The 13,053-nt window shown below is 39.3% G+C and overlaps 1 protein-coding gene across 2 annotated transcripts in view; it reads right to left on the reverse strand.

Annotated features, from left to right (window-relative positions):
- MTR (5-methyltetrahydrofolate-homocysteine methyltransferase) overlaps window positions 1-13,053 on the reverse strand; it is a 49,435-nt gene that overhangs the window by 25,274 nt on the left and 11,108 nt on the right. For both annotated transcript variants that reach the window (XM_085298278.1, XM_085298279.1), the window contains 10 exons: window positions 9,681-9,781; window positions 9,257-9,318; window positions 8,396-8,463; window positions 7,267-7,346; window positions 5,977-6,089; window positions 4,429-4,569; window positions 3,508-3,693; window positions 2,803-2,982; window positions 1,708-1,824; window positions 1,471-1,611 (listed from right to left, as the gene is read on the reverse strand). In XM_085298278.1, coding sequence (XP_085154404.1) covers window positions 1,471-1,611; window positions 1,708-1,824; window positions 2,803-2,982; window positions 3,508-3,693; window positions 4,429-4,569; window positions 5,977-6,089; window positions 7,267-7,346; window positions 8,396-8,463; window positions 9,257-9,318; window positions 9,681-9,781 — 1,189 coding nt within the window. The remainder of the gene's footprint in view (window positions 1-1,470; window positions 1,612-1,707; window positions 1,825-2,802; window positions 2,983-3,507; window positions 3,694-4,428; window positions 4,570-5,976; window positions 6,090-7,266; window positions 7,347-8,395; window positions 8,464-9,256; window positions 9,319-9,680; window positions 9,782-13,053) is intronic.

Raw genomic sequence — 13,053 nt, forward strand, 5'->3', positions numbered from 1 at the left:
TTCAGTTGCCCCGTGTGACAGGACAAGAGGCAATGGGCAGAAAMTGAAGCACAGGAAGTTCTGCCTGACCGTGAGGGGGAATTTSTTCCCTGTGAGAGTGACGGAGCACTGGACCAGGTTGCCCAGAGAGGTTGTGGAGTCTCCTTCTCTGCAGAGATTCAAGGCCTGCCTGGATGCAACCCTTTCTAACATGCTCTAGGTGACCCTGCTTGAGCAGGGCGGTTGGACTAGATGATCTCCAGAGGTCCCTTCCAACCTTACCGATTCTATGATTCTGTGATTGATCCTCTTTAAAGTTAAGTCACCTTGAATTAAAACCTAACAGAAATGTTTAATTTTAAGTGAYCCCCTGGAGTGTGTGTATCTAGTTGCTCTCAGAGATTCATACAGGAGGTATTTAAAATCCAAAATACATGCAAGTAATATCTGAAAATTCCATTAAATAGTGATCTATGTTTGCTGTGTCAATGGTTTTGTAGCTCTGTCCTTTAAGGCCTTCATCTTTTTACTAAATTTTATTCTTTTGYATGTGTGCATGTGTGTGTGTGTTTTTCTCTCTCCCCTAACAGTAAATATCTTCTTACACAGAGAAGATAACTTAAAAGTGAATTGCTTCAATACTAACAGCACATTATAAAACAGCCTAGGTGCAAGGGGTACAGATAGTACTGTTTTTACTGTACGGTTATTAAACACGTTGCCCTTGTTTCTGATAAGCAGGTGTAACTATGATGCAGGCTACAGATGCACACATAAACAATGCAGCCAGGAGCTACAAAAAGGGCACGCAACCTCTAGATGCACTCATCTCTAACTGTAGGAGCCACCTCATCSAGAGAGATTTTTGCTGTTGGCTCTGTTCAGAACAGGATTTCAGCARTCTCATGTTTGATAATCTGGAACCCACCAGGAGTGTAATCTGTATCTTTCATCACCACCATCATGACAGTATCTCATAAACGCTAATGAGCTGATCCCCATTCTGACATGAGCGACATCCTGAACTGTAAGTCCAGGGCATAGCCAGGAACTGCAGATGACCACTTTAATTTTCACGTATACTCCAAGCAAACCTTCACCACTAAAGAGACACGTTTAATGTCTTTGCCTCCCACGGGACACTTGGCAATTGTGCTACAGCAACGAGGTTTAGTTTGGCTATGGGTTAGCCTTTTCTGTCTTGGTGTTTTAAGGGAACACATACGCAGTTTGATCTACTGAAGCACCTGAAAAACTCCGCTACAGGATCTTTCAGGGCACCTGTGAAATTGGACAGGCTCAATCTGTTACAGAGTTCATGTTCTGTTTACTTTTCAGTAACTGAACTGTACACAGTATCAGCAGTAACTTCTAATGACCACTGTTACATTGACACACATTTTATAGGATGTTCTATCTATTATCAGCAGGGAGGTGCTGAAGCCCAGGTGCTAAGCCAACCACTATTCAAAGCTTAAAATTGAAAGTTACCTGAGCATAATGTAGAAGTTTCTCTGTCGCATCAGGATCTTTGTTCCAGATAAGRTTCTCACACAGCTGCAGCAATTCCTTGTGGATATCATCATACACTGGCAGATTCCCAGCATTCACAATTCCCATGTCCATGCCATACTGAAAAAACACACAGAATCCCCTTACCACGGCTCTCAGATACAACCCTGCATATTTGCAAAGCACAAACACACGGGGGCCAAAACCACACCATACCTTAATTGCATGGTAAAGGAATACTCCGTGCATTGCTTCTCGAATAGCATCCATTCCTCGAAAGGAGAAGGACAGGTTGGAAAGGCCTCCACTTATCCTGGCTCCTGGCAGAGTTTCCTAATGGAATTGTATGTAAATTTTTAGAAAAGCTGTTTCCAAAAGGGAAATCCAAGCAAAGTAAACAGCCCATAAAACACCTGGTCCCTGAGCTGTGGAACACTGCCAATGCCCTCTCTTTTTCTCTTTCCTGTTCCAGACCCTTCTACAGTTATTGAGGCTTATAAAAAGAAATTCAAATCTCTAAATAAAAAACTACAAATAAGAGATAAGATTCAGCTTAGATATATATAAGCAACTACCAGAGTTTCAGTAGTCACTGGTGCTCTTCTAAACGCACAGCAGCATCCCAGATGTTCACCTTGGCCAACCTACTTATGTCTCCTCCCCTGTCTCAGCCAGCAAAGCAGAAGCAACCTCCCTGCCCACCTGCATGTTCCAGGAATGATTAGCTGCTCATGAACTTGAGCTAGCTCATGTACTTGAGCAGCTAACCTCGAGGGAGCAGCCTCTCTCCAAAAAGGCACATGCCAACAAAATGCCTTATGAGATATTCAAGCCCCAGACTGCTTCTGGCAGAACATCACCAGACCACCTTATTTGCCTTTTGAAATGCAAGAGTACAGCCTCCCTGGCTATATTCAGGTAATCTTCATTTCTGCCTCTCCTGACATACATTTTGGCTAAACAAAAAGTCAAGTTACTGTACAAAGTCCACCCACAGTAATTGAACCTATATTAATTAAAAAGAGCAGCTTTCATATACCTTCAAAGAGGTCCTTTTGGCTGGAACACTGAATGTGATTGTTACCTTATTTAATTASTATAGTATTTTTACGGTAGAGTTAATGGATTGAAATATATTTATAGAACTATTAAAGGTCTGCCAATGGAAATAAAGCAATATAGGGGAACAGCGGCACTTCACAGGAATAGSCCTCCCCATTAATTTAAAATGCTTGTTGTTTTGTAGCGATCAGATTTTTTTTAAAGTAAATCCAGTCAAATACTTTAAGTCAAAATAAACTTTTAACTCACTTTTATAGTTTTAGTAGCATTGATAAAATTCATGGCATATAAGTTATGTTCTTCCATTCCAGTACCTATAGTCAAAATATTAGGGTCAAATATTATATCATTTGGATTGAAGGACAGTTTTTCCACAAGGAGGTGATAAGCTCTGGTACAAATGGCAATCTTGTTTTCCGTTTCTGTTGCCTGGGGAAGAAAAAGAATTACTCCATGAAACTAACAGATAACATAAAAAGCAAAGACCCCAGAAATCATTTACAGCCTCAGCCCTGATCTGAACATCATGAATATCAGAAAAGGATTATACATAAGAATTTTGTATTAAAAAATATCACTACCACATCTGTATCTATAGTTTTTATTCTACTCGTTAAAAAAAATGATTTTGTTCTCCAACATTTCACCATCCTATGCAAAGTTTAACACTTGAAAAAAAGATAAACGAATTCACAAAGATTCCATTCTAATATAAAACTCAATTTCTGAATTAGAAAGTCTTTTGTGAATGAAGGAAGAGCTCAGCATAACAGAGTAAGCAAAAAAAAACTTGCGCTAACAGCAGTAAATTTGGAGCAAAACTTGAATTCCTCAAATGGGTGAGCAATATAAGAAATGCTTATAAATCAGGGTCAAAAATACTGTTACGAGCAGAGGCCTCTTTAAATCACCTATGCCAGTGAAAAGTATCTCCTTTAGCAAAGTGACACTCACCTGGCCCACTTCATCAAAAGCCATGACAACCACAGCTGCTCCATACAACTTAACTTTCCTTGCCTTGTCGAGAAAGTCTTTCTCACCTTCCTTCAGACTGATGCTGTTCACAATGCATTTCCCTTGGCAGCATTTTAAACCTGCTTCAATCACTGAGAAATTTGAAGAGTCAATGCATAACGGCACCTGCAAATAACACAGGGTGAGCAAGGACAATACATAAAGGTTATGAGTTAAATGTTCCACATATCGTTTGCCAATCTGGACATAAAAGCAAGCACAATATTTATCAGCTTTTATGAATATGAAGTTYCTAGCTAGCACTTGCTGATTCACTTTGCTTTAAATGCAAACTCAGAGCAAATTTAACTCAAGAGGTTCTGTGTATATTCCATCTCATAGAGACCTATCCCCTCTGTATTGTCTTGCGTTTCTGAATGAGGTATTTGTTTCTAGAGAATTCACTTACTTAGCACAAGGACCTTTCAGATAGCATATCCCTAGCATTTTTAAGGTTTTGTGTGAAATAGCTCAGTCATGCATTGCCTATACATTGACTGTGGCTCAAAACTGTTGGAATAGGAACCTACACTCAGCTTTAACCAATGAAGAAGACTGACATATGTTTAGCTGAAAACAGAGAACGTTAAAACATCAGTTCCTCCAAAAGGCTTTCTTATTACAGTACCTTCCCCTCTTCACTACTGTCCAACACTGCCTCAAGAAGGGCATCAGAACAGGGTGCTCTGATGCCTCTGGATTTTTAATATACTTCTAATGAAGGATCATTTTATACACCTACACTTCCTTTCTAAGTATCTAACCTAGTTAGTAAACAAATCAGTATCAAAATTTTCTGAAAGACAACTTCCAGGTCAACAAAATGTCCTGTATTGTGCTTTGGTGCAATTCAGTCACTACCTTTGCAATATCAGGTTCTGAAGAAATGAAGTTACAAAATCTGGCCATAGCAGCAGGGCCATCCAACATCCCATCGTCCATATTGATATCAAGAACCTGGGCTCCCATCTCAACTTGCGCTTTGGCTACACTAAGTGCTTCCTGAGGAAAAGATTCAAAAACCAGAACAAGTCAGCAGAAAACACAGCCTAGTCATTCTCAAGATAACATTTCACTTTCCAAAAAAGTGTGCAACCCTATAAATGATCAAAATAAAAACATCCTTTCATAAAAATTTAGAAGGCAATCTGTAAGAGAGTAARGAAACAGTCCTTTAACATACAGTAATTCAGAAGTCATTAGCGTGGCACAATCGATAACTATTTCATTCATAAAAACACGGCACCAGAGACCTGATAGTGCTATAAATTTTCAACAGCTGGTCATATATTTAATTGAAAGATCTAAGATATGCATAGTAACAAGGATTTCTGATTGCACATGACAGGAAAACAGAATGATGATGGTATAAACAAGGGTCTGGTGTCACAAGCTATGCTCTTTTTTAAACACAGAGTACTTTATTTTTGGAGGTTATTTGGCATTTTTTCCAGCTGCAAAATAATCACCAAGTGCTAAGAAGGAAATAATAAAGCCTTCCTTCCAGCCCACACGATTATCCGAATACTTGTGTCTGTTCATTCTTTCTCTTTTTTTTAATCACGCTGCAGATTAATGAGMGGAAAAAGCAAAACAAAACAAAAAGGCTTTTAGTTGTTCACAGTCCCTAACAAGCTGTATTTAAGCTCTTTACTTAATAGGCCTAACTTGCTTCATGAATCGTAAGACCTTAAGAACCAGACCTCGTAAAACCAAGCTAAAGCCTTAATTTTGATTGCATCAGTTAGAACAGCAGAGCATGTTTTGGGGCAGAACCTCAGCTCGTAAGAAATAAATTTATAGTAACAATTTTTATCAACAAAGAATGAGCCCTTTAGCCTTTTCACTTCGGCCCTATAGTCATTTCAAGTGGCATCTAAACATCTTTTTCTGTAGCAACTCTCGCTTAGCATGCTAGAGTCAGTGATGAAAGTAYGCACAGATGCAACCATAATGCTGACCAGGGCTGGAGAAGGGAGGGGCAGGAGAAAGAGGCTGCAGAGCAGCACCGTCTCTCCCATGTCAGATATACTGAACATGTGTGAGGGAGGAGGGATTACAATCTCTTTCCTTCTTTCTCTCTCTCTTCTGTAAATCTACTCCAGATACAGCCAGACCAGGACATTTTCTACACCATCATCATGTTTAACTAAAATCAAAATGGAAAATCATGTTTCCTGTAACACTTGTCAAAAAAACCTTTGTAAAAACCCTTCTTGTGCATTTAATAGCAGCTGATAAGCATAGCAACAAAGGGCAATGAGAAAGTAAATTCCTCTTGTTTTCTTCCTCTCGTAACTGGCCTAGAGTAGTGCTCTGTGCCAGAAAAAGAAAAAGCTACTATACAATGCAACAGAGCAACGAAAATCAGAGCATTATCTATACAGATCATTGTTAAAGAAAATATACTTCGTAGTTGCCTGCCATGATGAGTTTAGCAAACTTCCGTGATCCTGCAACATTGCAGCGTTCGCCAATATTAACGAAGTTGGTGTATGGCCCAATCCTGAATGGCTCCAGACCTTTAAAAGATATTTTTGAGCATATTTGTGAAAATATGAAAAGAAAAAACTGTGTAAGGCAAAAATCTCTTTCTAATCTGTGAAACACAAATCTTTCTTTGGGAATCGAGGTTTATCAGCATATGAGGATACGCACAGATCTAACGAGTAACCACCAAAGCAACATGATGAAACAAGTTAATTATAAATACGAAACCACTTCCAACACATATGCAATTGTTTCTATGCTTCCTCAGTGACAGTCAATAATTTACCTGACCCATAGTAATAGCTAATTTGTCCAATATAAAATGACATGAAGCTGTGATGCTCTGGGCATCCATGCATGCCTTTCCATTTCCAACTATGTTATCTCTTGACTCTAACACCACCAGAGAATAAACCCCCTGAACTGACTGCCAAACAAAGGAATGGTCTTAACCATACATSTAAGTTGAGAGAAACAAGGCAACATCCAAGAAGGACTCTTGGGTAACAGGCAGCTCAGCAGTAAACAAACCATAGGTGGAACAGAGAAGGCTCCTGCAGGAAACCATGGTGCAAACCATGATTTATTTCATTTATATTAAACTATTTTGACTTTGAGATATAAAATACAAACCCAACATGAAGGATCTGTTATATTTGGAAACCTAGCCCAGTGGCTTAAAAAAAGGCCTGGCTGAATAATCTACAGAGCCAAATTGTTAAAAAAGGAAAAGAGAAAAAGGGAAAAAAGGAAAAGGGGAAAAAAGGAAAAAGGGAAAAAAGGAAAAAGGGAAAGAAGRAAAGAAAGACATAGAGCTGGATGTATTGCTATAACATGAACTAGGATCTCTCCCCAGCTCTGCCATCAGCTGTAGTCAAATTACCCAACCTCTCTGGGCCTAGCTCTCCCCAGCTGCAAAGTAAGGATAAATATAACTCACCATTTTAAAGTGTCTGAGATTTACTGAGTAAAATATGCTGGCTTGGTTATATTATACAAGATTGCAATAAATTGTGCTATTAGTCCTTTGGATTCAGCTTGAGACAGGCCAAAACAATAAGATTTACATCTGGATAGACATCCATAAGCTTGCTGGGTTCAGGTAGAACCAGAAACGCATAGCCATTCTGATTAACAGAGAATAGCAAGTATATTTATAAAGGAAGGTTACATGAGTTAGAAAGCTCAAACTGTTACTCTCTGTTTTACCTGATAGCAGCATGTATCCTTCAGAGAGAGAAGAAGGTGGAATGCGAGGTTTACATGATTTCACGGCTTCAGCAATTTTCCTRAGTTATAGAAAGAAGATAGAATGATCAAAGTTTTTGAATAAAATTAAACCACGTACATGCCACATCTCCAATTCAGCCCTGTCACAGACAAGGCTAATGAACATGTTTCACTTTGTGTGGTCAAATGCAAAAAATATACTCCTTGAAGATCCTATGTGGCTATTTGCAGGGAATGTACAAAGACGAAGACTTATCAAACATAGAACATTATAAATTATAACAACTGGAAGCTCACATGCAAGTAGCCTGACAGATATCAGTATCCACCTTCAACTACAGTGACTCTTATCCGCATTCATGATTTACTGAAGTGAGCAATTGCTGATTGCAGTGAAACAACAAGGGACAAATATTACTTTGTGTCGAGATGCATTTCTCAGATCCCAGAACAACTCATGAAGTTCATGAGCTATTATCCTTCTTTTCACTCCAGTCAGGAACAACGCACACTGTTCTCTGCACACTCATGACCACCTCCTCCCAGTCCACATAAGGGTAAAAACGAACCATAAAGGCCCCTTCTCTTTTAAGCCTAGGTAAAGAAGGGGGGGGGGGGGGTCTGTGCTACTTCTACGGAGAAAGATATGAAACACTTCTCCCAACTGTCCGGGACTAACAGCAGCTTTATAGCACTCCCAAATCCCATTACAGTTTTTTCCCTCCCCTTCTCCCCTCTYCCAGCCTTCCTTTTACCATCAAACAAAATCTGACATTTTATTGGCTAGCTAGGGGCCCAAGAAACAGAAAGCAAGGGAACAAAGATGAGAACTCTGTTCTATCCAATGGTAAAGAAGGAGGAATGATTCTGGAACAATTTTAGAAGACAAAACAGCAGGGGTATAATCTTTTTAGAACCTCCTCTACCCATTCCCCAAAACACACATCGCTATGAAAACCAGATTATTTCTACTGCACACACTCTTGCTATTTTCATTCAAGTGATCCATTTTTTAAGGAAATTTTAAGACATGCCACGGAATACTGCTCCAAGGAAATTGCATTTATTCTACTTTTCAGTGCATCTGAAGTTGTAGTTCATAAAGTACCTGATATGTGCTGGTGTAGTCCCACAGCAACCTCCAACTATATTAACCAAACCATCCAGAGCAAAATTCTGTAAAAGCAAGAAAAAGAGAGAATTTAGTGTTAACAGAGATATCTAACATCTATATTCTCCATATATTAAGCAAGTCAGAGGATCACAAGAAAAAAAAATCAAAAATCAGATGAAGAAACATCAGCACTATTTCTTTGTCTTAGGATTTGTTTTCAGATATGAGTGCCTAAAGCTAACTGGCAATTTTGATACCCAATTTTAGCAAAGTGCATTTGAAACTGGCCCACTTTATGATCAAGTCATAGATGAAAATTTGGATGAATACTGAGATCATCGATACTACAGTATAGAAGGTAATTAACATGCAGAAGATGCTGCACTCTTGCTGACACACAGCAAGTCCAACCACACAGTTCTGTCTCTCATAGATTGAGTAGTGCCTGGAAGGACATCTTGCACTTGAACACCACCAGTATCAGTTGTTCCTACAAATGCAACTCTGTAGAACTCTGCCAAGTTTATAAAAACCAGTCAGCTTTTTGAACAATTCCCAAATGGCAAACAAGAATGTAGGAGTGTAAATGAAAAATATCTGCAGATCAAACTGCAACAAAGCTGTTTAGTGTAGGCAAAGGGAGTCCAAAGTAATTATGGTTTTCAGAATTACCTAGTTTCTCTTACCCTGACACCTCAAAAGCACTACTGGCTATAAACAGACAAACTGACATACAGAGCCATCCAAGGAAAAAAAATAACACAGTACTGTAATAAATGAACATAAAATACAAAGATACATGTCTATATCTGCTAATTTGCAAGGTATGACACATTTAAAAGAAATATTACATACCTTTATATGCTTGGCAGTTACTTCTGGAGTTTCATCATAACCACCAAAAGTGTTAGGAAGACCTTGAAAAATAATTTTCCTACTATTGTAATTCGTTTAAAACCTCACAAGAGCACAATCAAATTCCATAAAACACATATTTAAAGAATGTAAACTTGTATGAGAATGTAGACTACAGTGCCTCGTCACCTTTGCAATCATTACTCAATAATTATTATTAATTATGCAAGAAAGTGTTGTGGATTCATTGTCACAGAACTAAAAACAGTTATTTTCAGAAGCTTAAAAATGCTTAATTTGCTTTTAATGGTAGCAACAACATTTTCAAGCTAATTAAACTCTTATTTCTAATGGGATGGAATGTTTAAATACATTTCTTCTGTATAAAAGGACAGCAATATGTGCACATGCACTCACAACATACCTGCATTGGGGTAACAGATGATGTAGGCCGTTGTACACTTTCCAATTGTTTCAATGAAAGGTCGCATTTCAACTGCCCCTAAAGCGCAATTTAAGCCAACACTAGAAAAAAATATTTTCATTTGTAGGAAAACACAAAAACACCTATTACAAAAAAAAAGAGTTCTGTAGTTACTGCCAGTAACTACAAACTCCCACAATCATCTGCAACTCAACCACTCTGATCTCCCTTTTCTTGAACGATCATCAACACAGCAAGACTTGATGGATGGGGGAAGATACCATCGCAGCAAAATGACAAGCCTCTGAGGGTGGAAGAGAAGGGTAAGGGAGAGTCCCCAAGGAAGGGACTGAATTGAATTGGGAATAGTAAATCAAGATTTCATTTCAAAGTCCAGAAGGAAAGTGGCGGCATTCTGATAGCAACCATAGCAACATGACGGCTCCATACTTTCTGGATGAGAGAGAGAACAGGTGGAATAAGAATGACAGTGAAAGGGAGTTCTGTGCTACAGGAAGATACATGAAAAAAAAGCTGAAAGAGCAAAGAATTACCTCAAACTGCTATCTCCTAATTTTCTTTAAAATTTGCACATAGATTTTGTCAACACTGGAAGAAACTGAGTGCATCCCTGAAGATGCATTATGGCAGCACTAAGCTTTTGCATTGAATCTGCTCAGTGTATTATCCTGCATCTTAGTGACTTAGACAGCACTACAACAGGAATCTTTGCACATGAATACGCTTCTTAAACAACTTCACCAGTATAACAGGTACAAACCTGTTTTCTTCATTCAACTACAGATACATAAGTGTGGTTTGAACTCAGAATGACTACACTGATATTAGAAAGGAAAACTTTTCTTTCATAAAGTATGTCAGAGACCTTTTACAGATGTTTCCTTATCACTCTGCACCATTCTAGTAGCCATCTTACCAGCTCTGTAAAAGTCAAATGGTGCTCACAGTGCTGCTGGAAGAAGAAGGTGCAAAAAAGCTTTCTCCTTTCCTAGAACAGTTTCAGGGAGGACACAAGCTACTCCACAGAGACTGGAAGAGATAATATGCACATCTCCCAGCTAACTGAACAACAGGCCACCTCAGAAATAACAAAATTAATAAAGTGCACATACGAGAGGAAACTCAGTTTCCCAGAGGTCAGAAGTAATAAATYCTTGAGCAGGACTGGGAGCACAAAATGGCTTTTACTTTTCTCCTGTTTCCTAGGGGCAGTTAAGAGCTTCATACTGGTAACTGCACAGATAACAGCAGCAAATACCTGATTCACTTGTTGGACAGAATGACAAATCCTTGAGATCCAAGTGGCTCCTAGCATCATCTGAGAGTGGGGACCTGAACAGACCCTGTACAGTCAGTTTCCTGAACCAAACAATGCACAAAACCCTTCTTCTCACAGCTTTTTTTTAATAGCCAGATTTACCTTCAACGTGTTTTTCTCTAATGCATTTTGTATGGGCCATTCTACTTACACAGAAGAGGTTTTAAAAGAATCCTTCATTTCTATCTCCTCATTTTGCGCTTACATACATTTAAATCGTTCCCCCAGATATATACAGCATGTACTAAATCAAGGAACACACAATGAGAACAATGAAGATCTGGAATTTATTGCAAAGTGTGGGCTTATCCTTTAGGATTTTTGAAGCAAAGCATGCTAAGAGTTGTTAATGACACTGTCCGTCCTAATCAAAGGCACACAAATGCAATATATTTACTATTGTTAAGACACGTTTGATTTACAAGCCTCCAGCTCACACTTTTTCCCCCCCTCTCMTGATAAGATAACCGTCTTTCGTATGAGGCAGCTTCATTACTCCCTGCCTCATCTCAGATCCATCTGTCTCTGTTTGAGTATTGACTCATCTGCCACTCTCTTTACCTCCCCTCAGCAGTGAGATACCGCAAAGGAAGCTYGCATACTCAGCAAATGAGCACTTTTTGATGTTCTCACTTGACTTACTGTGCATCAGCCCTCCAGAACGCCTCCAGACTGCCTGAAGGATTGCCTGCCACAGGGATATTTGACAGATCTATAAGCCTGGCACCCTCTGTGCCTTGTTTCAAGACTACTCAATCACATGTACATTCATTCAGAAGCAAAAAAGTAACTTCTGCTGCCAGCATCATCTTCACATGCCACTCAGCATCATCAGGAGAGAAAATATTTGAGAAAGCAAATCCATTAGCCTGGCCTCAGAAGCTGACAGTCTGGAACCAGGCAGCTGGTACGCCACCATCACTAGTATAAAAAACATCACATCCTCACCTTGAAAATCATCCCCCCCTTGCTCATTTCTTTGTAGCATCCACTTATCAGCTCCTGCAAAAGCTAAGACTGCAAAGCACCTTTAGAGTCAGAACAAACAACACATTAGGGCCCTGAACTTGAAGTATGTCTTCTTAACACTATCACAGTAAAAACAATCACAGGATCTGAAATAACACAAAGGAAACTCACACCACATCTGAGCACCCTTCAGAGCAAGCAGCTGACCACCAGGCCTTCAGCACTCCTCTTTAAGAACAGTTCACACATTTCCCAGCCACTAGCTGCATCAACAGGACACAGATCATACACTTTTTAAACGGGCCTCGAACCAAACTGATTTATGGACAATGCATCACCCTGAATGGGATATAAAAGCCAACTGGAAACACACAAACAGACACAAGATGATCCCTATGATACTATTACTAAATGAAGACAACCAGCTTCTTCTCAACCCTAAAGCCACTTTGTACCAATTCAGCAGCAGAAACACAATTAAAACACAATCTGCTCCCACATTAAGACCCTTCTGCCATATTGCTATATAGTAGGCTTCACATAAAAGAGAAACAGGCCCTAAGCATTCAGACATATAAGATAGCTTTTATGAAATATGGTTTAATAAATTTCCGATTTCTGCTCCAGTGCCCTTCTCTCCTCTTCAGAGACAACAGAGTCATGAGCAAGCKTATCAGAGACAGATTCATGCCAAATATGGATCACTAGGCTATGATGCTGAGAGAAGGAGTCAGCTACCACCCTGTTCCAAGAGGCTCCATATGTTACTTCTGGAGCACCGTCTGGTCTGGGAAAGTGGAGCCTCAAGGGCAGTCAGGAAAGCTGTGAATGTAGTCTTCTGCTTTTGTATCATTGGAATGACAGATTGAGAGTTTTAGCTGGAATTCTGTTGTAAAAACAAACAATGGCTCATCACAATGTGCTTGGCATGCATTGCTACCAGCGAATTAAGTATTTTAGGTGAGGTGTCTTTTTGCTAGAATATGCTATTTTCAGCGTAAACTTTCATGCAAAGAACTGATCTGAAAGAAGAAATGGTAAGAAAGGAAGAAGAGGGAAGGAAGA

This window comes from Rhea americana, unplaced genomic scaffold (assembly GCF_003343005.1).
Source record: "Rhea americana isolate MKP2758 unplaced genomic scaffold, rheAme1 scaffold_137, whole genome shotgun sequence".
Lineage (NCBI taxonomy): Eukaryota > Metazoa > Chordata > Aves > Rheiformes > Rheidae > Rhea > Rhea americana.